Source organism: Brassica napus, chromosome A7, assembly GCF_020379485.1.
Source record: "Brassica napus cultivar Da-Ae chromosome A7, Da-Ae, whole genome shotgun sequence".
Classification (NCBI taxonomy): Eukaryota; Viridiplantae; Streptophyta; class Magnoliopsida; order Brassicales; family Brassicaceae; genus Brassica; species Brassica napus.
The window spans coordinates 10,954,641-10,980,288 of NC_063440.1; the positions used below are offsets into that span (position 1 = coordinate 10,954,641).

The 25,648-nt window shown below is 35.9% G+C and overlaps 4 protein-coding genes and 1 non-coding gene across 7 annotated transcripts; 1 reads left to right on the forward strand and 4 right to left on the reverse strand.

Annotated features, from left to right (window-relative positions):
• Nucleotides 1-6,091: 6,091 nt before the first annotated feature.
• On the reverse strand, nucleotides 6,092-7,666 carry LOC106358043 (non-specific lipid transfer protein GPI-anchored 1). Its single transcript, XM_013797782.3, has 2 exons — nucleotides 7,244-7,666; nucleotides 6,092-6,512 (listed from the first exon to the last, which is right to left on the reverse strand). Exons 1-2 carry the CDS (start codon nucleotides 7,599-7,601, stop codon nucleotides 6,280-6,282), a joined length of 591 nt encoding a protein of 196 aa, XP_013653236.1. The 5' UTR covers nucleotides 7,602-7,666; the 3' UTR covers nucleotides 6,092-6,279.
• A 2,966-nt stretch (nucleotides 7,667-10,632) lies between these two features.
• LOC106358042 (probable methyltransferase At1g27930) lies at nucleotides 10,633-11,854 on the forward strand. The gene has a single exon (XM_013797781.3). The coding sequence runs from the start codon at nucleotides 10,735-10,737 to the stop codon at nucleotides 11,602-11,604; it is 870 nt and encodes a 289-aa protein (XP_013653235.1). The 5' UTR covers nucleotides 10,633-10,734; the 3' UTR covers nucleotides 11,605-11,854.
• A 1,324-nt stretch (nucleotides 11,855-13,178) lies between these two features.
• LOC125576788 lies at nucleotides 13,179-13,374 on the reverse strand. Its single transcript, XR_007315214.1, has one exon. It is a non-coding gene; the product is annotated as a U2 spliceosomal RNA (small nuclear RNA).
• Nucleotides 13,375-13,774: 400 nt separating this feature from the next.
• LOC106358041 (ATP-dependent DNA helicase Q-like 5) lies at nucleotides 13,775-18,676 on the reverse strand. The gene is made up of 19 exons (XM_013797780.3): nucleotides 17,665-18,676; nucleotides 17,533-17,586; nucleotides 17,342-17,454; nucleotides 17,055-17,270; nucleotides 16,913-16,991; nucleotides 16,742-16,795; nucleotides 16,583-16,657; nucleotides 16,422-16,475; nucleotides 16,294-16,338; nucleotides 16,113-16,207; nucleotides 15,889-16,018; nucleotides 15,647-15,745; nucleotides 15,474-15,529; nucleotides 15,274-15,376; nucleotides 14,799-14,927; nucleotides 14,529-14,698; nucleotides 14,416-14,440; nucleotides 14,211-14,326; nucleotides 13,775-14,103 (listed from the first exon to the last, which is right to left on the reverse strand). Exons 1-19 carry the CDS (start codon nucleotides 18,652-18,654, stop codon nucleotides 14,007-14,009), a joined length of 2,700 nt encoding a protein of 899 aa, XP_013653234.2. The 5' UTR covers nucleotides 18,655-18,676; the 3' UTR covers nucleotides 13,775-14,006.
• Nucleotides 18,677-21,391: 2,715 nt separating this feature from the next.
• On the reverse strand, nucleotides 21,392-24,736 carry LOC106358040 (beta-glucosidase 9-like). Of its 3 annotated transcripts, XM_022688744.2 has the most exons (14): nucleotides 24,571-24,736; nucleotides 24,173-24,322; nucleotides 24,033-24,096; nucleotides 23,629-23,678; nucleotides 23,460-23,535; nucleotides 23,294-23,365; nucleotides 23,134-23,221; nucleotides 22,771-23,029; nucleotides 22,565-22,680; nucleotides 22,262-22,473; nucleotides 22,164-22,187; nucleotides 21,986-22,075; nucleotides 21,812-21,902; nucleotides 21,392-21,736 (listed from the first exon to the last, which is right to left on the reverse strand). In XM_022688744.2, exons 2-14 carry the CDS (start codon nucleotides 24,299-24,301, stop codon nucleotides 21,508-21,510), a joined length of 1,500 nt encoding a protein of 499 aa, XP_022544465.1. In that variant the 5' UTR covers nucleotides 24,302-24,322; nucleotides 24,571-24,736; the 3' UTR covers nucleotides 21,392-21,507. The 3 variants fall into 3 exon arrangements, with proteins under 3 accessions (XP_022544465.1, XP_048592619.1, XP_048592621.1); XM_048736662.1 differs by having other exon boundaries at nucleotides 23,460-23,541; nucleotides 24,033-24,322; nucleotides 24,571-24,673; XM_048736664.1 differs by lacking the exon at nucleotides 24,571-24,736 and having other exon boundaries at nucleotides 23,460-23,541; nucleotides 24,173-24,551.
• Between the last annotated feature and the right edge of the window lie 912 nt (nucleotides 24,737-25,648).

Consider the following 25,648-nt stretch of genomic DNA (forward strand, 5'->3'; position numbering starts at 1 on the left):
TAGACATAAAATACCCATAAGCCGAAAGAAAAATACATACTCATGAATTTTTAGTTATGTTAAAATGGAAATAGATCACATGTATCACACTATATTGGAAGAATTTCAAATTTACTAAAAATTTGATACTATTTTTATCAAATTTATTCTTAAATGATAATCAATTTTATAAATGTGTAAGTTTGTGATAAAAATTAAGTTAACACTTCTAAATCATTTATAAATGTTTATAAACACATTCTCATCCCTTAAATGTTAAATCCTAAACAATAATCACTAAACCTTAAATCCAAATGTTAATTTTTTTTATTAACTGTATTTTGAAAAGTGGTAACTAATTAAGGATATTTCATTATATTTTAAAAAAATAGATTGAAATAGTATAAGTTACTAGGGAGACTTACTTTGACTATAAGTTCCACTTTTGCTAGTTGCTCTTCCCATAGCATCCACGTATAGACCTTCCGACTGTCTCCCTTTTGATGATAACATTACTTTATGTTTCAATTCCACCTTCTTGGATTAGGTTGCTGTCATGACTTCATTCACAGTTTGTGAACCAATGGTTCGTATGCTGCTGAGAGCTAGATCAACCTAGATGCTTGCCAAATCTGCTTTCAACTTTAGAAATAGATCAAAGTTTTCTTCCAGTGTCTCGTCTTCTTCCATCTTGAAGAAAGAGAACTTTTTCTTCAATTAGATCATATTAAGAAATTACTTTGTTTGATAGTCCCTTTCCAATACTTTCCACATCCTTAAAACTGTTTGCTCGTGCATTGTTTTCCTTAGGATTACATCACTTAAGCATGTACTGAACAGACTCCTAACCCGTAGATCCTTTCAAACTTTTTTGGATCCTTCTTGACATCAGTTCCTTTTTCTAACTTCCTTTCATCTGATACTGAAGTCGTATCTTTGTCAAGAACTGACAGCAAGCCTTGGATTTCTAATTGGGTCAGCATCTTGAACTTCCATAAGCCAAAACTGTCATTTCCATGAACTTCTCTATCTCGAACCTCCTTGGAGTTGGATCCATCTTTATGATGTAGAAGCAACACTCATGTTACCTGCAATCAACAAAAAACAATCTCACAGAGAACTAGTACTACACAAATTTTCTATGTATCCGATTCAAAAGTAAAAGATAGGTTTAGAATAGGCCTGAGATCTTGATCTGGATTCTTTTGATGAAGTTACGGTTTCCTTGCTTGATGAATTCATCGATCCATTGTCCCCCTTGTTCACCGCGTGTACGGTGTGTTGAGTATTCCTTCTGATCCTTTTAATGCTCTCTAACCGAGCTATGATACCAATTGTAGAAGTATCTCGCTCATTATATCTCTCTTTTCTCTTATCTCACTCTCTCTAGCTCACTGTGATCGTTTCTCGTTTGTTTCAGGTTCGCGACTCCTTTGACACTCAAGAAGGAAAACACAAGCAATTGAAAGCAAGAAAGAAAGACACACATAGGTTTTAGAGTTCCTCGTTAATGTATGGGTACATTTCCTTCAGGATCAGTGCATGGAATTCACTATCACCAGAGCTACATAAGCTCTCTCTCTCTCAGTACATTAATGGCGTCACACACTCTCTTATGTATACAAGAGAATGAAAAAGATGAGGTTGTTACGTTGTTAGATGAGCTCAGATCCTCTACAATGCAGCCTTCTCTTTATAAGGTTAGTGTCGATTTTAGGGACTTCATTTAACTCTACCTGATGCCAATCTCACTTATCCGTATTGCTTCTGTAACAGGTTTCACTATTGGGTTCTGTCCCAACAAGTCTTCGGTGTAACGAGCTGGAGTCGAACACCACACTTCACAATTCTCTTCAGTATTGATTTCGATTGAGCATTCACATTTTGAGAAGGTGGAGAGATTGTGGTTTGTGGGAGAAGGTGAATCAAGAAAATGTGTTCTTCGGCGGCGTGTAGCAAGTGACGAATGTATTTGATGATGTGTAATTTCAGATCTTCTGATTGGATGATTTAGTTTGGAGATTGTCTACTACTCCTGGTTTACTGTGGAACCAAGCTTATAGCTTATTAGAAGTTGATTACTTTCTAGACTTTTTTTACAGTCTGATTTCAGTGTATATTGCTAGAGGTAATATTTCTATATATATTGTAAACGTTTGAGCCCGGTTTTGAGGTAATATTTATTCCATCTCCTTTTAGTTTTGATCGGTTACTAGCATAATTTGATTGCAAAATATATATAGTACTGGAACAAACAAATAAAAAGATTAAAAAATAGTGAAGATACAAGATCCTATATAGTTTAAATATAAATCTGTTATGCTTTTAATTGTTCATCTAATTTTTGTTTTGGCTGATAATGGAGAGAAGCTAAAAAACGAAATTTATTTAATATCAGATGTGATTAGTCTCCTCCTCGATCATAGTGGCCTTAGCGTAGGAGACATGTTTATACACATCATTGCTATGTACACAACAATACAGACATCCTTCTCAGAGAACTCTGACCCTAATTTTGGATCAACAAGCTCAAGCAAACGTCCATTATCCTGCAAAACGTAAGCCCAATTAAGAAGGGACGTAAATTACTTTTGCTGAACGTACTTCTATATTATTAAAGTTGAAGTACACATTGAGATTGTTTGGCAATATGGATAGTAGTTAAAAAAAGAGTTATGTTTGGAAACATGGATATCAGTAAGTTAAGAAAAAGAATAATGGGCTTATGCTACTAAAAATTTGAAAGTCCATTACATTATATTAAAAAATAATGGGTCTATGTTACTTGATATATATATATTCAAATCAAAATAATAATTTAATATTAATTTATATCAAAAATTCATTCAAAAATATACATATATTCAAAATTTGATTTTTACTAACATATTTTCCAATAACTATTATAAAAATATTTTCAATATATATAATAAAAATACAATACGAAGCCCAATTTCAAACACCAACTTAAATTATGGTTTTTATATTTCATATTAAATTTTAAAATATAATATATATGATTATTTACATGATTGTACGTATAAAATATTATTAATTATAAGAAAACTTATTTGATAGTACATATAAAATACGATTAATTATATGATAACACATATTTTGTAACCTATGATGACACACATATATATACAATAGTGATTAGGGGTGGGTGTTCAGGTTCATTTTCGGGTCTTTTGGGATTTCGTGTCCAGTTCAGATCTTTGAGGATTTGGTTCGGAATTGGATAACCAATTTAAATAGGTTTGGTTTAAATATTTGGACAGAGAATTAATAATTATTTACGTATTTTTGGAGTTTTGAGTATTTTTTAACTATTTAAGATATTTACGTTTGATTATTTGTATATATTTTCAAGCATTTATGCAAACTTAAAAGTATCATATATATTTTGGATGTCTTTATATATTTTAAATGTAAAAATAATTAAAATATATAAGTATATAAATCTATTTTGGATACCCAAAATACTTCGGTTCGGATCTGATTAGGTTTCAGTTCTTCAAATACCAAAATTTGAATAATTCAGATATTTATTCAATTCCAGTTCGGATTTAGTACTACTTCTTCGGATTGGGATCGGTTCAATTCTTCGAGTTCGAGTTTTTTGCCCAACCCTAAATAGTGACATAAACAGCAAATAACATCATATTTTTTTAAAAAAATACACCTGCACGCCTGTGCGGATCAAAATCTAGTTATTATTATGTATGATACGGTATTTATACTGATTACATGAAGTATTCTAGGTATAATACAAAGACTAAAAGACCCTTATATTCACATTCTCTACATTACTCGCCCGTCTTGAAGCTTGAGTTACTTCTCCCACTGACGATTTCAAGAGCAACCATACTGAATTACATCGTCTTTTTCAGTCAATTCACCATGCATCGCATATCGGGAGCGATATATCCTCTGCAATGTAATATCAAGAAGAAATAAAGGTTACTTAATTAATTTATTTTTTCATAAGGGGGACTCAATGAGCAGAGGTTTTGGCATTAAAACCCTCTTAATTTTCCAAGACATCTAGATAGTCTCATGAGCAACTATGCAGCACATACCTCTTCTATTTGCTTTTGTGTTAGGCTTTGTCCTCTAATAATAAGGGAGACGCTGACTATAACCGCAACAGCTATGCTTATGATAAGGCCCTTGTTATCATGATAAACTGGAGGTTTAAAATCTGCAAACTGAGAGCAAAGGCAATCATCACCGATTCACTAAAAAAATTCAAGCCATTCATTTCCGAATTAAAATTAAAGACATACTAGGTTCCATGGGAATATAGCTGAAATCATAGGGTAGGGCCAAAGCCTGCCCAGATGACAAGCCACACAAGCTAAAAATATATATAAACAAAACTAATGTTTTTACGAATTTATTATTGTTACATATAAACTTTACTAAAATTTTATAAAATATAAGTGAAAAATAATAAAAATATAAGTAAAATTATATAAAATATGAGTAAAAATTAAATAAAATATAAGTAAAATATCATTTTTAAATGTTAAATTTTCTTATTAACAATTGATTTTAGTAAATTATGATTGATTTATAGTCAATTGGTGATAATATTAACAAATATTTCTATAAAATAAACTTCATAAAATTATCTTTAATAATTATTAATGGAGTTGGATTAGTTTAAAAAACTTGTGTGATATTTTGAATTATATATATATATATATGATATTATAAAAATTATAAAAAATATGTTATTAAAAGTTTTCTTAGGGCATGTCGGCCTTAAAACCAATCTCAGCGAAGTGCAGGCTCACAGTGTAGTTTCTATTACCAAGGCCAAGACCATAGTAGGTCAATACCAGTGGAGATATCCTAGCTGTTTTGTAGATTTCAATAATGGGAGATGGTCTGTTTGCTGATAGTCTTGAAGTGTTCAATATGGTGTAATCGCCCACTTCTGCAACATCGTCCAAGAAACGTCATGTGCTACTAGATCCCTAGTGCTTCTCTGCGCCACCGCCATAGACAAACATGGTAGCCCCCTGGCCCTCTGTATTGCCTTCAAAAGTCTTCTCTTTTCCCACTTTGACTTCATCTCCCCTGCAGTTTATGTACAACTTATACATATCTGCAAAGAAAATTCATTATCATAATCAAAAGATTGGAGGTGTGGATGGAAACAAAATGTCTTGCACTTTCTTTTAGGCACAAGACAGGGGAAGTGTTGGAAATAAAAAGAGAATCCCCTTTTCTACCATGACTAATTCTTTTCTACCATGACTAATTCAAAAGCGAAAGGAAACAAAAAAAAAAGGAAAACTGGAAATATAGGCCGGAAATTCAGCATAGTCTTTATAGGATACTATCACTTAAAATTGTCCCATTAAAAAATATTATTAAATATAAATATACATATAATTCAAATTCAATGATGTATTCATAAATATATATTTATCAAGTTTTTCCTAAATACACATTTGAGAATATATTTCTAAATACACATTTACAAAAGTTTTCTTAACTTTTATAAAGATGTTCATATTATCAATATCTTCCTAAATTTTTAAGAAAATATTATACTTATTCAGGAAGGTCTTGCTGAATTCAAATTCATGAAGATAATATCTTCTCCTTCGTGGATATAGCCAACATAGAACTTGTCTTCTTGGAAATTAGAGAATGCTTATATTACCTGATAAATTCCCATGTACTTTAAAAATATCCAAGGTAGTAAAATGTGTGGATGTTCGAGGAAACGTATCCAAGAACTGACCAATGAAAATAAGTTTCAGCATCTATGTTTACTTAATTTCACCACATTTGGCAGACTTTCAAAATATAAGATGTGAAATAGTATTGCGTTTTATAGCTACAGGCTGACTAGAACAAGGTATAGTGATGTTAAATATATTTAATAGCTGTGGGATGCGTTCTTCGAAACTGGATGACTTTAGCTTCTACCAAGAGAGACAGAGAGCTATTCAAGGAAACCATACTGTGCTGTTCTTGAGAATCTCGCATCCGATCCTCCCACCTCTGTACCAACACACCCCACAAATTCTCTCAACAACGACGTTAGTCTTGGAACACAAACTCAGTTAAGTTAAAAGTTAGAACCTAACAATAACTTTTGAACGTTGGATGATTTTTGTTATGTGCGGAAAGAGATCCGATTAAGTGGAATGTTCACTCGTTACAACAAATGATCCGAACCAAGAAACACACTTGAAACGATAGTCTTGCAATTTTTTGAAACAAAAGCGCACCACATAATAAAGAAAGGTTACATCCCTAATGTCACGTGCCTACCATCTAGGCCAAACCCATTCTAGGCAAGATCGAGACAAAGGAGACGGTCATGATCAAAGCGAAAGCTAGAGCCACGGTGGCGTGACCATCTCTTATGGAAGGTGATCCTCCTGTACCCATAGACGTCGTTGGAGTTGCCGGAGACTTCCCTGCTGGCGCCGCTGGTGTTGTTGTTGACGTGGCATTGCTTGTGAATACGGCTGCGTCTGGTGAGCTCGGTGAAATCCCGAGAAGCTCTGTTCATTCATGCATATATTAACAAATAGCATCACTTAACAATGTATATTTAGCATCGTCATTTCCCAATAGTTGCAACTATATTTACTGCTAACTAAAATCTGTATGGTTTAAAGTTTAAACAAAAACTACAATGTGAAAAGAAGAGAATAGTTACTGTAGGAGTGAAAAAGAAGGGAGCATCATAATTTCTTATTTAAATGCAACTATTATTAGATACAAGTTGGCTGTATTTTAATAATAAAAAATAGGTGTATAAAAAGTAGGTTATACTTATCAATGCGCTACATATTAAATACGATTCGCAGTAAATATATAGTTGCATCTCAAGACACCTAGCTATCGTATTCCCTTAAAGTATTATAGTATAAGCATGCGAAAATAATTTTGTTTGTAGATGCTATACAAAAGGGAAATCAAACTACTGAGACAATCAGTTAAAAGAGTATCTGAAACACCTTAACCAAAAAAAATATCAATCACCTTGAACATTAAAAACTCCGCACGATTATGGCTACAAATAGATATAGTTTAAGAATCGCCTCATTATTAATATGAATATATAAATAATATTCTGTAATTTCAATAATATATTTCCTCAAAAGTGCAATGCTGAGATACCAAATCCATAATCAACAACATGCATTTCCTGAATTTAAATCTCAGTGAAACCATACATATATATGAACTAAAATAATTAAGTAATACTAGAAAAGGAGCCAAAACGTACTTGGACAGTTGGAGATGCTAGCGTTGTGGAGCTGGCAAGAAGTTGGAAGTTGAATGAGTTTATCTTCTTGGACACCAAGATCCTTCAAAGCTTGTCCTCCTGTCTTCGCTTGTTGTATCACGTAACACAAACACTTTGGATCCCTCTCTTTTGTATCTTCGATAGCGTCACAACACTTCTTAGACGGATTTGGTGCCTTCCCGGTCGCGAAATCCAAACACAACGTCACCTTTTGAAAATCTTGGCTGCACTCGTCTGCCAACGCTCCTCCTGCCGCCGGAGCTGCCGGTGTAGCCGCGGAGACGGATACAACGACCGTCATGGTGACTAGGAAGAGGTGGAAATGAAGACCCTTCATTATCAGATTTTTTTTTTGGTTTCCTTTCTTCTGTGTTTTGCTTTGTTTGTTTTGTTGGAGATTTTGTTTGTATTTAAAAGCAAAAATGACTTTGAGGTGTGTGTTGCGTAGTAAATGCCACTGTAGACGTGGTGTTTGTAGTTGGGAGCTTAGATCGACACCTATACATATGAACATTAACGACGCTGATATAGTTGTTGACTTGTTGGCCTTTCTTTTGTTTGCTTGTGGTATTATTGACGCTTGGGTCGAGTAACAAACACATCCATTATCAATGGAAAAATGTTTAATTTCAAAAGGAAAGTACGAATTTGCCCTTATTCTTTTTTCAAAATTACGCATTTAGCAGAGGTTTATTTGCCCAACTGATTATATAGATTGTAATATTTTTATTAGTTTCATGTTATTTGCTTATAACTAGAGAATGTGTTTCACATTAAAGAATATATATATCTAGCATCAATCAAGAAGGCATTTTTCCATTTCATGATTGATTTTTTTTTCATTTGTAGATTGATATTTGATTAGCTTTTTGTATATGAAACATAAATTTTTGTAACAAAGTAATTATTTTAAAACTCATATACGATCTTTAACCGGAAGGATACTCATGTAAGCAAAGAAAAAAATGACGATGTCCGGGCTGAGTCCAACGGAAAGTGATAAATGCATCCGCACGAGAGTAATTGCTACAACGCGTTACTAATTTAGTCGTTCACGTAAGATCAAGATATGAAGTCTCAGTTTCTAGTAATTTTGTCGCTTTCATTCATTCGATTCAATGATAGAACCTGCTGGTTCTTCCTTTCCTTTGTTTTTTTCGTTATACAAAAATATCTTGAGCTATATAATTTTCAAAAAAAGTTGTATCCATAAAGAATGTACATGTGACTCTTTTTATTGGGTACTCCATTCTCAATCAACCTCTTTCATATTGGGATGCTAAATCCGTAAATCATGAAAATCTCTTAAAAGAGAATTCCACAAGTGTTGACCCCTAAAAGAAAGTTGTTACAATGCATTAATGCTATGCCGTTTCAACATTTAGCGACAAAAGTTATCTTCGTTTCTTGTCAACTACCAAAGCTGAAGAAGTCTTGGGCTTTTCTCAAGGTTTACCTCACACACTCTCACACGAATATTAATCATATCTTCTAAGGCGTCGTAATATATTGATGTTAATTTCTGAGTCAATGTCAAAGATATATATATATGGAAACTTTTATAATACCTCAGTTCAAAAAAGAGAAACAAAAACTTTTAGAATACAAATGAAAAGAGATCTCCAAGATCAAAAATATACTCAGAATTAATAACACGTATTAGCTTAAACACGCACTAAGGTACAACGGTCTTTTCTTCCAAACTGATGTTTCTTCTAGCAGGCATATCACTAAGGTACAACGTTTGTGTCAACTTTCTGGATGATATTTTAACCAGAAATAAATCTAAATTGAAACCTTGGCTTAGAGCATTTATATTTAATATAAAGATGAAAGAAGGGACATACTTACATATATTTTGATACATTATACGCACATGATATATATCCCATGAGGCCATGATATATATCCCATGTAATTAGGTCTTCACCAAGTATGTGTGTGTTATGAGCACCAATGTAAGTTAATCTAGAGAATTGCCAGTTATACGCACATGATATATTTCCTCTTTTGAGAAAATATCATATTCAGCTCGTTTGGGTTTCATCCAGACTAAGGATGCGGACGAAAGGCTTAATCACAACATTACGGTGTTGACAATAGACATTGCTAGTTACTTGTGCGAGGATCTGAAATTGATCTGATCCTTGTGTTTAATTATGAGTTTGATAGTTCCCATGAATATGTTATCCAAAGGTGCCAATTGATGCGATTTGCATGTATAGCTCTATATTCTATATATCATACATTTCATATAGCTCTATATTCTATATATCATACGTTGAAAGCAGACACGACAAGCGGATATAATGCAATTCGATCGCGCACTGGAGATGAGTATAAGACCGCACTAGCGCAATGAAGACCAGGCCAGAAAAGTAGAATACACTTGAATTTATTTTTCTTTCGCTACTTTACAAGTAATTCAAACGGTCTTTCAGATTTATACCAAAAAAAGTAATAGTGTGAGATTCTCAGTTGAGTAATATTCATAGATTTGAAAAAGAAATAAAAAAAATTCATAGATTTGTTTTTTAAGAAGTTGGTCCTGGAGGCGCTAGACAAGTTGATGAATGGACGAACCACGGTATTTGTGGCTCATAGGCTCTCGAGTATCGGCCATTAGCAGACACGATCGCTGTTTTGCACAAGGAAGAGTTGTGTAGAAGGGAAGTCGTAGATATCTGATAGTTTTTATAAGCAGTTAACAAGTGTGACTTACGATCGTTGAATTTTCTTTTGCCTTTTTCTTCGGTTAATTACTATAGACGCACATATATACACGTGTATACGATCGAATCAAGTAATATTTGGACCCACAATCTTTTGTAATAATCAAGGAAAAAATAAAACAATAGATGATGTAATTTAAGGCTCTTTAAAATGGGCTTGCTTGAAAAGATATGTTAAAGAGTATGTATGTTTTGTTATTTCATAATCAATTTCTTCATTTTTCATATGAAAACAACACTCGCATTTTTTTCTTTCAACACTCACATATTAACTTAGAAGATAACAGATTAAACCAACGTCAACCACACTGATAAGCTCATAAGATTGATAACCCACTATATGGTGTGACATGAAAACAAATTAGATAGTATAGCCAATCTTCTTCTATCTCATTTAATTTGGCAATGGACGATCTTGTTAATTGTTACCTTTCGCAAACCAACGTGGGCACGAAAAGCCATATTCCAATAAAATAACATATGTCCAGTGTCCACACTGACAATTTTTCAAATTCGAATAAACCATAGTTACGTGTCTAGCTCATATCATCCACTTTAGCCAAAGCTACTTGAATGGTCGGAAACGACACGTGTCACAATATCAGAGGCCATTCTCCAAATAATAGTAACCTACTAATTTTCAACTCATTCACATTTCTATCTCCTCATTTCATGGTCTGAAACTTGACAAAACACACAGAAAGAAACAGTCAGATCTGAAATAAAGAAACAAACAGGATGAGCAACATAATCCCATCGGAGAAACGTTCGATCATCACCTTCGTTTTACTCGCCGGTCTTATCGGAAGCGCTCTACTCTTCACATCCTTCATACGATCAGCCGACGACGCGTTCTTCCTCTGCTCCACCGCAAGCGCCAAAAGCCGAGCGGTGGCCGCAGCAGCTGATTACTCAGCGACACCGATCCAGCTCCAAGCCATCGTCCACTACGCGACCTCCACCATAACCCCACAACAAAACATCCACGAGATCTCAATCTCCTTCAACGTCTTGAAAGAGCTAGCTCCGGCCAACTTCCTCGTCTTCGGTCTGGGCCTCGACTCGCTCATGTGGGCTTCTCTTAACCCACGCGGCAAAACCATATTCCTCGAAGAAGATCTCGAGTGGTTCCAGAAAGTAACCAAAGACGCTCCCTTCCTCCACGCCCATCACGTGCGTTACAGAACGCAGCTACAAGAAGCCGACAAGCTTCTACGTTCTTACAAAACAGAACCTAGCTGTTTCCCGGCGAAGGCGTATCTCCGAGGAAACGAACGTTGCAAGCTCGCTCTCACGGGGCTTCCTGATGAGTTCTACGACACAGAGTGGGATTTGATCATGCTCGACGCTCCTAAGGGTTACTTCGCCGAAGCTCCGGGAAGAATGGCGGCGATTTTCTCGGCGGCGGTTATGGCTAGGAACAGGAAGAAGCCTGGAGTCACTCACGTGTTCTTGCACGACGTTAACCGGAGAGTTGAGAAGACTTTCGCGGAGGAGTTTCTATGCGCGAAATACAGAGTTCATGCCGCGGGGAGGTTATGGCATTTCGCGATTCCTCCGGTGGCTGCGAACGCTACGATCGACGGTGGAGATTACAGGTTTTGTTAAGACTGTTGTGACACGTCACACGGCCTTTTTTATTTCCACTTTTGCCCTTTTTACTATCGGATCTTATTACATACGGTTCGCTTATTAGAGTATCTGATTTAGTGCCGACAGTTTTGGATCTCATCTCGTGTTTTGGATCTACTACATCTCGGTATTGTTACTTACTTACGTGGACTTTCCGTATTGCATAGGTCATTTTTACGTCATACTTTTTCGTTATTTAAATAATAATTTGACATTTATATTTTAAGTGGAAGCTAAATAATTATTTTTTTTGGTAGAGAACGTAAAAGTATATAATATAATAGCAAATCTGGCAAACTCTATCACGATATTTCATTTGCCTAAAAGTCTCACACGTTAAGACGTTTTTTGTTTACTAGTTTAGTATAAAGGGCAAGACTTTTCTTTTTTGTTGACGAAAGGTGGGTTTTGCATAATTATTTATTTCCAACGAGTATTTTGGAATTTACCTTTAGAAAAGTAATGAAAAGGAAAAAAAGATATGACGACAAGAATCTCTCGTTAAATTGTGTGTTCAACTTTCATTAAAACCCAAAAGTAAATTAAGAAATGTAGAAGTGGCGATGTGGAAATACAAGTGGGAACGAAAACCAACAAGAGGTGTTCTCCTAGATGTTATTTAAAATATTCGACAACTTTTTAACTTTTAAGTACAAGCCAAATGGTCACCTTCGATCGTGCCTATTTTTATAACCGTATGTAGGTTTTTTAAATATGCATTCGTATGTATATACTTTCTGATATTAGGCATATAAAATCATTTGGTCTGGGAAAATAGTAGGGAGAAAAAATTGGACATCTTGGGTAACTAGAAATACTTTGGCTAATAAGCGTAATTTGTTTTTTGATGTTATGAAGAGATTTGGTGTTTTGAGTTAACATTGTGGCCGTGCTAACGGGTTAAAACTCTAATAGTAGTTAGAATAATTTCATAAACTGTTTCACACAATAATGTATAAGCTGGTTTTCATCACATCAGTGATCAGACTAATACCCAAATTAGTTTAGCATATTACTTTTTATTTGGATATGTGATTTTTAGTAACATATTTCAAGTTAAAATGTGATATGATGTGAAAGTAATGCTAACGAGACACGAATAGTTAGCATGGTTAACGGCAGAGTTACTATTTTAATATGAATTTCATTATTAATCTGCAAGGTATACATATTCTTAGAAAAGTGACTGTGTATTAGAGACACAGGTAGTTTTTCTTCGCTTCTGATATTATGTTGCCACAGTGAGATCTATAGTTAGATGGATTTGCAAGGGGTGATACCTTATTTGGTATTTATTCCCCTTGATGCAGCCACTGTTACAGATTCAGAACTGCTGTGTAAATCAGCCTCGAGAAATTCCAATTCAGTTTTATATGGAAAAGCTATGGCTTCTCAGTTTACCAGTGTTGATATTTTCTTTAATTTACATGTTATAAGGCCCAGTAACAGAATAAAGACCAAAAAGAAAATAGTATTGTCCATGGAACCCAATCCTATTTCAATTTTAATAATTACTATTTCACAATTTCAATTTTTAGAACTAAATGTTGGTGGACTGAGCAAGGCCCGTGCAGTAGTGCAACGCATGAACGACTCGTGATAACCCAGATAACAAGCTATTTTATTGGGCCATCTCCCTCAAAAAATAAAGTTAATATCGTGTGGCCCAATGGACCACATATCAGATATTAAACTGATAAGAACAGATACTACACTTGATCTTAGCCAAAAGGCCGAGAAAGGTATGAATTGTAAGATGGGCTCAGCTTCTTTATTTATACTAGGAAGCTCATGTGTAAAGTTCTCTCTTTCTCGATGTGGGATGTTTTTAAAAAGACCTCTTGTCTCATCTTTAAATTAAACAACTGTATTTAATACTTTTATTTACACCGTATAGTCACTGAATTTAACCTACAGTTCTTTAGGAAGCTTAATTCTTTAATTTTATTAATCTTGATCCTTTCTTTCTGTTTTGCCCATCGTTCCCATAGGCCATATATCTGGTTCAGTCTTTCTATGTCTACGAATCAAATCTTGAGGAGAAGAACACTCAGTTGTCTGGGAACATCAACAACGCAGAAACACCTTCAGTTTCTGAAAATGTCGTATGATTTAAAGCAGCCAGAGAATGCTCTTACTCGTAAAGGACATAAATAAAGTGATGTAAACAGTCTCAAGAAAAATTATAACAAAAACATTATCTTTAATGTAGTTCTCATTAGTTCTTTTTACTAACTCCTAACCTCGGATAAAGTGCACAACTGTATGTGAGTCAGACTCTAAGCAAATCTTCACGGTGTGTAAACACACACTGTAATAGACAATGCACAATTTAGAATGATCTATTGACGTAAGTGTGTAAATATTCAAGTTTCACTCTATGAAGCTAAAGCCGCATTTCTATCAACAAAATTCATTAGCTCTGTTTGTGCAGCTTCCATTATCGCTCGGAAGTCTACGCTCATATACCTTCCCCTGCACCACCATTATTCAATAAAAATCAAATAATCAAATCATCAAAGATTAACTGAAACAAAACATATGTGTCTGGCTTGGCTTAAGATAAACGCTGATGATCATACCAGAAATGTGTCTTGGACCAGATTGAATTAGGAAAAGCTGGACTTCCAACTCCATGCATTATCCTCGCTATGGCTCTTGGCGTGAACTTGGCCTGGCGATTACTCTGCAAGAACACCTGTTTTTTCACTCTCAATATCAGATGAATTTTTCTTTTGGATATATAGCAAAACAAAGTAAGTGTTAAATAGCTTCTTGGATCTTCACCTTTATGTCTGCTCGTAGAAAGGAACTGTATCCACAAAATAAGTGTTGATCAGTTTAAATAGAAAGACGTCTTTAACAAAGATGAAAAGACATTAAACATATTGTTAGTGTACCAATTTTGAGTCGTCTTGCTCGGAACGTCACAGTTTTCGTCTCCATTGAAGTAATCCAAGATTCTGCTTTGCAGGCTCAGAGTTTGCTTGGCACCCGAACTAGTTTCTGAAGTGTTGGAGACATTTATAGCAGCCATGGCTGCACTTGACATAATATCTAGTTTCCTTACCTAATTCAATTGCAGAATTATGTCAACATATAGCACAACAAGCATTGTAACTGCAACCATGAAAGAATGAGTAACTGTTAGCTGCAAGTGACGAACTTACTTTGCAAGATTCAACCTCTGCGAGCCACTTGGTAAGATGGCTGGACAACGAAGATGTATCCTTTGGAGATTCTAAGATTGTGTAACAAAAGGCGGGGTCCTTCGTCTCGTATGTTACTTCCCCCTTCATCTACAATGACATATCAACGACTAAAGTCTTCAAAACTATACAATCTAAGCAATATAGCAAAGGAAAAATCAATTTTCTCTGGAATCAAACTTTATCACAAAATGATACTCTGACTAAGTATCTCTTCTATATCATACTAGAGTCCTATTCGTGAAGTTAATTCATGTGTCTATCAGTGATGTTCATTCATATATCCTTCAGTTCTGTGGGCTTAAGTTCTTCTTCATAATTACTGCGTGCAATTCGATCATGGTTCCTTTGTGTAGTTAACATTCTTATGAAGATGAAATGAAACAATATATTACTGAGCCATAGATTTATTATAGGCCAGAGAAAGATTATCAACCTTCAGAGTTTGAATCTCAGCCAAGACATCTGTTGTTGCAACACCTGTGCTAGAGGCCACTGTTGGGATATCGAAGACATATAACCCTTGCTTCACATGAGACCTGAAAACAGCACAAAAATCTCATGCATTGCTGCAACTATAACACATCTTCAGAATCACTTCACTAGTAAAGCTGGAGACGATGGATAGACACTTACTTCTTCAGAATTGCTGCAACTATGATGTTTCGTGCAGCCAGAATATTTGGAGAAGACTGCGCATGTAGCATAACAATGTTCTCAGCATCAGAAGCTTAGAGCATACACCGCTAACAAAAATATATATGAATTTGTAACTAAAAGGGGATTTATTCAGCAAACAGCTTCCTTACCTTGTGGAAGTTCAACGTGCAACATACGTTAACCTGTGGAAGCATACGTAAGTATTGCACTTCCCCCAACTCTAAATGTGTCAAAATCGTTTGCATAACCTGCCAGATCCCCAGTGAGGAGTCAGAGAATTTATGATGAAAATCGAATTTTCCTGCCCATACTCTCACAAGAGCAGACATTTAATGATAAGAAGGTAGAGAACAATGGGTTCAAGAAATGTCATCAAGTTTAAGAAGAATACCTCTTCCTTCATGTCAAATTTATGAGAGGCAGATTCAATGACTATGGAGCATATCTTCTCATGTTGCTTTGTGTCAGATGAGAACACATGGGTGAGAAATTTTCCAACTGCATATTCATCAACACCATCACTGAACAAGAAACGGGGAAGACAAAAGGTAAGTAACTGAAAAGCCTTTCAATGCAAAGCCAGGACAAATGATAGTTAGTACCCACACAAATCACCTGTGTGAAAGACTCCGAAGCTTTAGATATGTGTCCTCATCATAAAAGAGATGACAATAAGATAACCGCCCGTCACGACCAGCACGTCCAATTTCCTGTGATAAATACATTTAGTTTCTTGAGACCGTCATATGCAAACTGACCACTTAGCATACTGGGAACGAAAAAAAACAGTTTGAACCTGAACGTATTCTTCCAAACTGCCTGGCACGCTGAAATGGATTACCTAAAGTAGACCGATAAACTTTAGAAGCATGTCTATTGTGTGAATCAATTTTCAAGTATTATAAGGGTTTTCCTTAAGCTTACAGCTCCAACATCTCCTTTGTCAAGTCCCATGCCGAATGCCACAGTTGCAACAACCTTCCAAAACATACCAAAAATAGTTGAGTACTGTCATTACACAGCTCTCAGCGAGAGTTTTCAATTATAAACAAGGTGTATGGAAATCACTGAACTTATTTTCTCACCACTCTAATCTTATTGGAACAAAATGACTCTTGTATGCGAACACGGTCTTTCGCTGGAAGACCACTATGATAACCCTGGATAAATGGTCGAGCTAAGCTTGATTAGAATAAAATTAGCCATAGATAAACGTCTATTGGAGATTTCAAAATGGAAACAACCTTTGCAGTGATGTTGTTATCACGTAAATACTTGCTTATCATGTCAGTCTCATACTGCACAAAACACATCCCAAAGTCTCTTACGTTCGCATTATGAATGATTAAGTAAGAAATCGAGAAAGTTTGAGAGTATTTTCAAATATCCGTGGATAATTAAATAAGCACGCTTACCTGAAATTTGCAGTACACGATAATGCTCCGAATCTTCTTATATGGTTGAGACTCCATCAAAATCAATAGATCTTTCAGTCTGTTTAGATTTCAGATTTCAATCAGTACAACAAAAGGTGAAACGTGTAAACAAAGCACATACCTGTTAGCTCCGCTCAATGAGACAGACAGCTCGAAATTTTCTCTGAGTTGTGACTTTTGAATAAGATTGGTTGACGGTATCTCTAGTGCCGACATGACAGCCTGAAGAGTCATAGTAGTGGCGGTTGCAGTCATTGCAAGAATGCAATCTGCCTTGAGTGCAGAATACAGCATTGACGCCTTGAGTCTCATGTATGAAGGGCGGAAGTTATGAGACCTGTTCAGAATAGGTCTTAAGAACCCAAAAAAAAACAGAACAAGGAAAAGCAGTAGATACTAAGCACTCACCATTCTGATACGCAGTGTGCCTCATCCACAACGACAAGCGACACAGATAAAGACATGCGAAACATTGACAAAAACTCTACGTTCAGAAGCCTCTCGGGAGACACAAAGAGAACCTGATATTTAACAACACAAATGAACATGAAGTATTCATATCAGAAGTAAGCCGTCCAAAACATCCCTAAAGAACATACCTTTATTATGCCTTCTTTGAGTTTCCTCAATGTTTCTGTTGCTTCCTCAGGTCTCTAATAAAACACATTCACAAAGCAGACTCCATTAGAGACTATGAAATGATCCAAAAGTAAAGAAACTGAGGCACACACCTGGCTACTGCTTAAGAGACCACCCTTAATAACCGAAGGCAAATGCTTCAACTGATCAATCATCAACGAAACCAAAGGGCTCACAACGAGCGTGATCCCAGGAAGAATCATAGCCGGAATCTGGTAGCAGAGAGACTTGCCAGCACCAGTAGGCAACACAAGCATGGTTGAACTCCCAGAAAGAACCATCTTGATAGCCTGCAACTGCCCATCCCTAAAAGACTCATAACCATACACTAAACTCAACAGCTTCGTCAGATTCTCATCAGAAGCCTCAGCCTTCACTGCAAGAACAGCTTCCTCTACCGAGCTGATAAAACCATTATCTCTCTGCAAATCAGACTCTTCATCCAACCAAGTTTCACCTTCTTCTTCTTCGCCGTTAGCTTCTGACTTCTTGTATCTCTTCCCTCTGTATGCGAATTTGCTTCTGGATTTGGATGCGCTTTTGTATTTGCTGGGAAACTTCTTCCCTCTCTTGCCGTTCAAGTTCAATTTCACGAAATTACCCTCGCCGCCGCTACGAAACACCACCGGAGCTTTAACCGGCTGAGAAGTTATAGAATCCGTGATGAGGTTAGGAGGCTTTCTTCTAACGACTGGCACGTGAGGGAGCTCTGGGAGGACATGATTGACGCTACTCGATTGGGATTCCGATTCCGATGTATTCGCTCTCGGGAGTCTATAGAAGGACGAAACGGAAGAGGAAGACCCAGCGGGTTGGGATCGATTCGAGGGTTCGCAGATCCGGAAGGGGAGATCGGTGAATAAAGAAGGTGGAGGAGGATAGGAAGATGGTACTGGAGCTTCCTCCGAGTGATCAGGAGCCTGCGGATGCGTATGTGCTTTGGGCTTCGAGCGAGAAGAAGAAGAAGAAGACGGTGCTTTACGGGAAACTGGAGGAACCTGCTTTGGCGGCGGTGAAGGAAAAGGGTCACGGGGAGGAGTGGCGGAGATATGAGAACCGTCGGAGTCTGAATCGGATTCCATCGGTAAATTCAATTTTTGCGATAAATCAGATTTTTGAGAAATTGAGTATTTGGGGGTTTTAGGTCCATGTCACTCTTCCTCGTTTTCCCGCCATGTTTTAGGTTCATGCCGCTTTTTCATTTTTTTTTTGTTTCATTAATCCGAAATGTTAATTTTAGTTTTCCGGTTTATGTGATAACCGGACCAGATAGCTCACTACTTAATTATATTGTAAAAAGTTGATGAGAGAAGAGAGTGGAGTTCTCTTCCAAGAAACTCAACAGAAAAAAAAATGGAAGATACTTTGGGATGATGTTTTGCATGGTTTGTTCACTTCATTGTTATAACTTATATGAAGACTATATTAAAATTAGTAATATTTTATTTATGAAATACTTTCACTACAAGAAAACAGCGGTATTTTGACGGACATTCCGACGGAAAATGAAATCCTCAGAATATCCCGAGGAATTTCTGAGGATATTCCGAAGAAACACAAAATTTGGTTTCCTCGGAATTTCCTCGGAATATACCGACGGAATTCCGAGGAAATATTATTCCGTCGGAATATTCTTATGGAATACCGATGAAAAATGTATTCCTCGGAAAAAACCGATGAATTCCGAGGATATATTATAGCCGTTAGAGAGCTGTTGGAGAGCCGTTGGGAGATTTTAAAAATTCCGAGGAAATTCCGACGAACTAGCCATTAGCGTCGGAATCCGTTAGCGTCAGAATTCCGTCGGAATTTCCTCGGTCTGTCGGCAGGATTTCAACTATAAATACAAGCACCTCTCTTCCTCTTCATTCACTCCATATCTTCATCCTCCCTCTTACTCTCTTTACACACGAATTTGATTCATAAAAAACATGTCTTTTTCAAATTATTTTCGTTCTTGGATCGATCGACCTCATTTGGATCTGAACACGAGATTGCTTACGGAAGAATACCAACGAGGTATAACCGAATTCATGGGGTTAGTTCACCGACAACTGGAAGCAAAAACAGGTATGTTAAGATGTCTTTGCTCTAATTGTAAAAATAGAAAGGTTATTAAAGAGTGGGATGTTTGGACTCATCTATATTTGAGTGGGTTTACACGAAGTTACAAAATTTGGTATCATCATGGGGAAACTGATTATGAACATGGTAGTACTAGCGAACCTCAGCCAGCGGTTAGATTAGAAGAACCAATTAGAACGGATGTAGATTATGGTGTAGGTACTGAGCAGATGGTAAATGATCATTTTAGAGGGGAAGATTTACCCAATGCAGAAGCTAGAAGATTTTATGATATGTTGGATGCTGGAAAGCAACCATTGTACGAAGGTTGCAGAGATGGTCATTCAGCTTTATCATCTGCTACAAGATTGATGGGCATTAAAACAGATTATAATTTGGCTGAAGACTGTGTGGATGCGATTGCTGATTTTGTAAAAAGTATTCTACCCGAGGATAATGTAGCTCATGGTTTATACTACGAGGTTCAGAAACTCGTAGCTGGTCTTGGTTTATCGTATCAGGTAATAGATGTATGCAGAGACAACTGCATAATTTATTGGAGGGCTGATGAACAGCGGGTTACATGCAAATTTTGTGGGAAGCCTCGTTATAAAGATACGAGTGGAAGAGTTCCAGTGCCATATAAAAGGATGTGGTATTTGCCTTTATTTTATCATCTTTTTATATTATTTAAATTTGGCTACTTTCTATTTCAGTCGGTTCCAAAGAAGAAGGGATGTTTGGTCTGTTTGGGTCGTCGCTCCCGGTCGGCTGCTCCTTCTTCTGCATCACCGCCCTATGTTGATCCAGAAGTACTTACGGCTCAGTTGCAGGATAAGGATGATCGCATATCTGTGTTGGAGACCCAGATGGCAGCTCAACAGGCGGGCTATGAGGCACATAAGAGGCTGAACGAGCAAATGATGGAGATGATGAAGAGGATGTACCCGAACGAGGTGTTCCTGAACGTTCAAGACCCGTAGTTTTTTTTTTTTTCAAAAACTCGGAATGTTTTATTTTTATTTGTACAATTTTGAATATTATCTAATTAATATGTTTTCAATTTTAATTTTAATTTTATATTTTCGAATTTAAATTTCAAAATTTTTAATTTTAAAAAAAAAATAATTTTTTTTAAAATTCCGAGGAAACGAACCCTCGGGAATTTCCGACGAGCACTTCCTCGGAATTAGTCGTCGACCGAGGGAAGTCTTCCTCGGAATTTTCCGAGGGCTCCGTTCCTCGGAAATTCCCGATGAAATTTCCGAGGAATATTTCGTCAGGACTTCCGAGGATTGGCCATCGGAAAATCCATCGAAATATTTCGAGGAAAGTATTCCGAGGAACTTTTCGACGAACTTGTGGTCCTCGGAGTTTCCTCGGAAATTCATTTCCTCAGAATTCCGAAAATGAATTTCCGAGGACTTGTTTCGTCGGTATGTCGTCGGAATAGCGTTATTCCGATGACATACCGACGATTTTTTCCCTCGGTATGCAGCTGTTTTTTTTATTTGAGATACTAATAGACAAAAAAAAATGTTGTAGAAATGTTAAATAGGGTTTATAAAGGAGCTTATGATGACCGGATAGCTGTTTTCCAGAAGCCAGTTTCAGCATGCTTGTTCCAAGATTGGAGTGATCATATCCTCTATTAGTACAACTTAAGGGGGTGTATAGATAATATGACTCAAGGATCTACTAGCTTATCCCCCTCTCTTGTAGTTGTATAAATACCATTAAGACTCTAATAAGAAGTATATGAACCTATAATATTAAAAAACGCAAATGATTAACACAAAGAATACTTAAACTACAAGGCAAAATGCCAACGAATGAAACACACAATATAAAATTACACGGTCAATTCTGTTTCACTGAGCAGAAAAAAGACCAGGAGAAGAAGATGCCGAGAGCTCTTGTGAACAATTGGTCATACCATTGAGAAAACAAAAATACCAAAGAGCAGAGGTTTTAGGAGATCTTTTACGTTCCGGATCGCTGAAATTTACATAGTATAATCCATATGTATAATTGGGCTCCATGAGCTCGAACAAATCCATGAAGGACCATTGGAAGTAGCCTCTTGTCTCTGACCCATTCCTGCAACACCAAAAAAAAAATTGTATCACGTTCAGTATTTGGGTTTTAAGTAGGATTTTCAAGCATATTACACACCTTACTGAATTAAGCACAGCAGCGATGTACGAATGAAGGTATTCAATTCTTCCCACATCGTTAAGCGATGATTGGTGGTTGGTAGGTCTACCTGATTGTGTAGATATTGAGAAAAACTCTGTAAAGATTGGTAATGTTTGAAAACTTAAGTTCACAACATGTTAAGAGAGAGACCGTTTTCAAGAATGTAGATAGGAGGATTGGCATAGTTTTGCTTTATGTATTCCAACAATCCTTCAAGACCCCATGGAAGCAAATCGACATGTGGACGTATGACAAGGAATCAAGACTTAATTAATAATGTTTGGTGTATTAAAACATGTCAGATTTCTGAATTTGGCGAAACATACATTGACCAGTGAAGAATTCCCAAAGGCTGTCCAATAAAATGAAATAAAGAGTCAGTAAAAAAAAAACACACCCAAAAGATGCCATTTAAGAAAAACATACGGATTATTGATGCATGCATGTCTGAAGCATAATCTCCTTGGCGTGGACTGGATAAGTCTGCTGTGTACGTTGTTGTGTAGTGTATGAGTCCCAAGAAGTCGGATGAGTCTTTAACGAGATATGATTCTTCTTTCGAAAAATTTGGCAATCTCTTGCCCACGATTCTCCTCATGACATTAGGATAGTCCCCAAACACAAGCGGATGCAAAACCCTACATAAATGAAAACGTTGTTTTCCATTTCAATCAGAGCAGCCAAAGAAGAATTTTTAAAATAAACTCAAGATAATTGTGTACAACAAACCAGCCTAGTAAGAAATCTTTGGCTCTCTGAGTTGCCATCTCGTCCTCTTCAGAACTAGTAAAAGGAACCATCCAGAATGCAAAACAGGTTATACCTACAAATCCATTCTGCTTGTGCTATACAATCGATCACGAAAAAAGAGAGAGATAGTCATATCGAGCAATTCAAGCTGGAACCAGGGATACGTATGTGTGTATTACGCTTGCCTTATACTTTTGCTTATACAATCTCGCGGTAGATGCATGTGCAAGCAACATGTTATGGAGTGCAATATATGGCTCAGTGGAGGAGTTTCCTTTGGAGCAGTTGACCATCCCAAATGGAGGAGAACAATGGCTAGGAGGGCCTGATCCCAAGTCATAACCTACCCATGCTACTATATTGGGCTCATTAATTGTTGACCAGAATTTCACTGCATTCCCAAACTCTTTGAAGCAAACGGCTGAAAAAGCCGTGAAGTCACCACTGCCATAAAAAATTCACATAAGGCGATATATACCATACACTTCAATTTTATTAGAGATTCTATTACAATAAAAAATGTGGTTGCAAGAAAATGTTGGATTTACATGATTTTGCGGTCGATCCATCCTCCGTATTCATCCTCAAGAGCCTGAGGGAGATCATTGTGATGCAATGTAACATGCGGTTCAATTCCTGCACAAAGAAACATAACAACAAAACTCAATTCACGTTCTTACCAAGACACAAGACATATAATGACTTTACCATGTGTTTTGAGCTCTTGTATGAGATTTTTATAGAAACGCAAACCCTTTGAATTCACAGGACCTCTTCCACCTGAAACATGAAAAACCAACCGAACAAAAAATAAAAGCGTTTACAGCTCGAGCAAGGTAACAAATTCGAGTTGAAGCAAGGAAACCACACGCACTTGATATAAGCCGCGACCACGAGATGGAGAGTCGTAGTGCATCTAAACCCATGTCATACATCAGCCTTACGTCCTCCTACACCTACACAGCATTATCATTCTCCAAAAGTCATAGCTTAGCTGAATTTTTAACAAATATTACGTCTGCATAATTGACTACTACACAAACCTTATATTTGTGATACCCATCACAAGCTATATCTCCGTTAGATCCATTACCTGGTGATATTGATTGTCATTAAAACCCTAGAAAAATCTCAATCATCTAAAACCATCTCCAATGGTTCACTCTTTAAAACAAAAAATATATAATAACTCTATAGTACACAGTTAAGTTATATTCAAATGGCAGTCTACTTTAAATAGAAAAATTGAATGATGAACACCAAAAAAATGAATTACTATATTTGTAGAATAAATTCAGTTTTATTTTATTATAGATTGAAATATATAGTTGAGTTAGAATATTTTTACTTTAAACTCTATTTTAGAGTGAGAAATAAAGTAGACTTGAAGATGTCCTAATTAGTTGTTGAAATTCAACTCTCAAGTGTTTATTAGTGAAGAGTTTACCAGCGTGAGCGAATGTATCCACTATACTAGGCATTCTTCCGTCTTCAGCAATAGCTCCTTCCCACTTTGAGAGTACTCATCATCACAACCATTTTTCCGATAATAGGGAGTGTAGGGAAACGACCTTTGAAATTGCAAACCTGAAAAGCCGAAATTGCGGATCCGAAGACGAACCCCTCCGGGAAATCGTTCCTGCTATAATCATCACTGCATTTCCCGGAGAAAGCCAAACTCAAACAAATTGTTACCAGAAACAAAAACAGCTCCATTTCTTCTTATCCTCCAGAAACCTACACGACGAAGAAGAAGAAAAACAGAACCGTGCTGTTTCATTCGACTTTGCGTGTCTAAAAACTATATTATTCAATCTTTTTCGCGTCGTATCTTCAATTCAGACGACAACATACGAAGGAAGTGTGATAAAGGTGTTTTCTTCTTCATTCAAGTTACTTGTAACCTTTTCGAAGTTTATATATCTTTTTGAAGAAAGTACGGATGTGTCAAAATATAACGAAATTAGCTAGGTGAGAGAAGTTACCTTATTTGTGTAAGATTCTCCTATTATATATGTACTTGTTTCTCGACATCCATTCTTCTTAACCACCATATATATACATGTATTTGGTTTGAATATGTTAAGCTCCACATGGGGACGTTTGAACCAGTTTAATTGAGTGGCCACCATTTCGGCAATCAACTCTAACCATCTTCCATCAGATTCACTTTGTGTGGTAGACACTGAGACCACACGGAAATCCATTCCTATCCATAGCTTTTTCAGTTTTACAATAATTATTTTTCATTTCCAAACCAAACCCAAATTTAAAATCAAACTAACTGAAATTTAATAAAATTTTACAATTTAATTACATTATTATTTAAAAGAATCTAGCTCCAGTAACTTTTCTTTTTTTTTGAAAATCAAGTGGACAAATTAAACATGACAAAACATGGTGTCCACATAAACGAATGGAAAATTATTTGAGAGTGTCACATTCTCGCATTTTAAGCATTGAACGTTTTTGACTAGTACTTTAAACTGAAAGTGACATTTTTATCATAACAAACCTTCAATGAAGTTTACTTGTTTTGCAAGTCAACTAGGTGACATGTAGTGTTCATTTTGTGATGACGTGTCAGTTTAAAAAAAAAAATAATAATAAAATACATAGAAAATTCAAAAAAATTCGAAAAAATCGATTTTGTTTTTGAAAAATTCAGAAAAATATAAACATTCAAAAAATAGAAAAAATAACATTTCAAAATTCAAAATAAAATAAAATATTTTTTAAAAAATTAATCCAATTACAAAACAATATATATATAATATAATAACTTGAATGGTGATTCTAGATTCTGTTTTTTTTTTGTTTTTGATTTTTTTAATTTTTGATTTATTAATACTTAAGTTATTAAATTTTTGTGAAACTAGAAAAATCTCATAAACCACTTAAAATGTTTTTAACCTTAACTAAAATATTGTAAGTTAGTTTGAAATATAATTAAGAGATATAGAGGTATGCCTCTAGATTTGTATATGTTAGGTTTTGATGTGAGTGGAGCTTCTTAGATAAGTAACATATATTTTAGTTTCTCTAAAGTTTGATTAGTTATTT

Coding starts and splice junctions, on each gene's coding strand:
- LOC106358043 (XM_013797782.3), bottom strand. CDS start 7,601: ATGAAGGGTCTTCATTTCCACCTCTTCCTAGTCACCATGACGGTCGTT. Junction 6,513..7,243: donor TAGCATCTCCAACTGTCCAA/GTACGTTTTGGC, acceptor ATGAATGAACAG/AGCTTCTCGGGATTTCACCG.
- LOC106358042 (XM_013797781.3), top strand. CDS start 10,735: ATGAGCAACATAATCCCATCGGAGAAACGTTCGATCATCACCTTCGTT.
- LOC106358041 (XM_013797780.3), bottom strand. CDS start 18,654: ATGGAATCCGATTCAGACTCCGACGGTTCTCATATCTCCGCCACTCCT. Junction 16,339..16,421: donor ACAAAGGAGATGTTGGAGCT/GTAAGCTTAAGG, acceptor GGTCTACTTTAG/GTAATCCATTTCAGCGTGCC. Junction 14,441..14,528: donor AGCAAGACGACTCAAAATTG/GTACACTAACAA, acceptor TTGTGGATACAG/TTCCTTTCTACGAGCAGACA.
- LOC106358040 (XM_022688744.2), bottom strand. CDS start 24,301: ATGGAGCTGTTTTTGTTTCTGGTAACAATTTGTTTGAGTTTGGCTTTC. Junction 23,536..23,628: donor ATGGGTATCACAAATATAAG/GTTTGTGTAGTA, acceptor GTGTAGGTGTAG/GAGGACGTAAGGCTGATGTA. Junction 21,737..21,811: donor GCTGTGCTTAATTCAGTAAG/GTGTGTAATATG, acceptor TTGGTGTTGCAG/GAATGGGTCAGAGACAAGAG.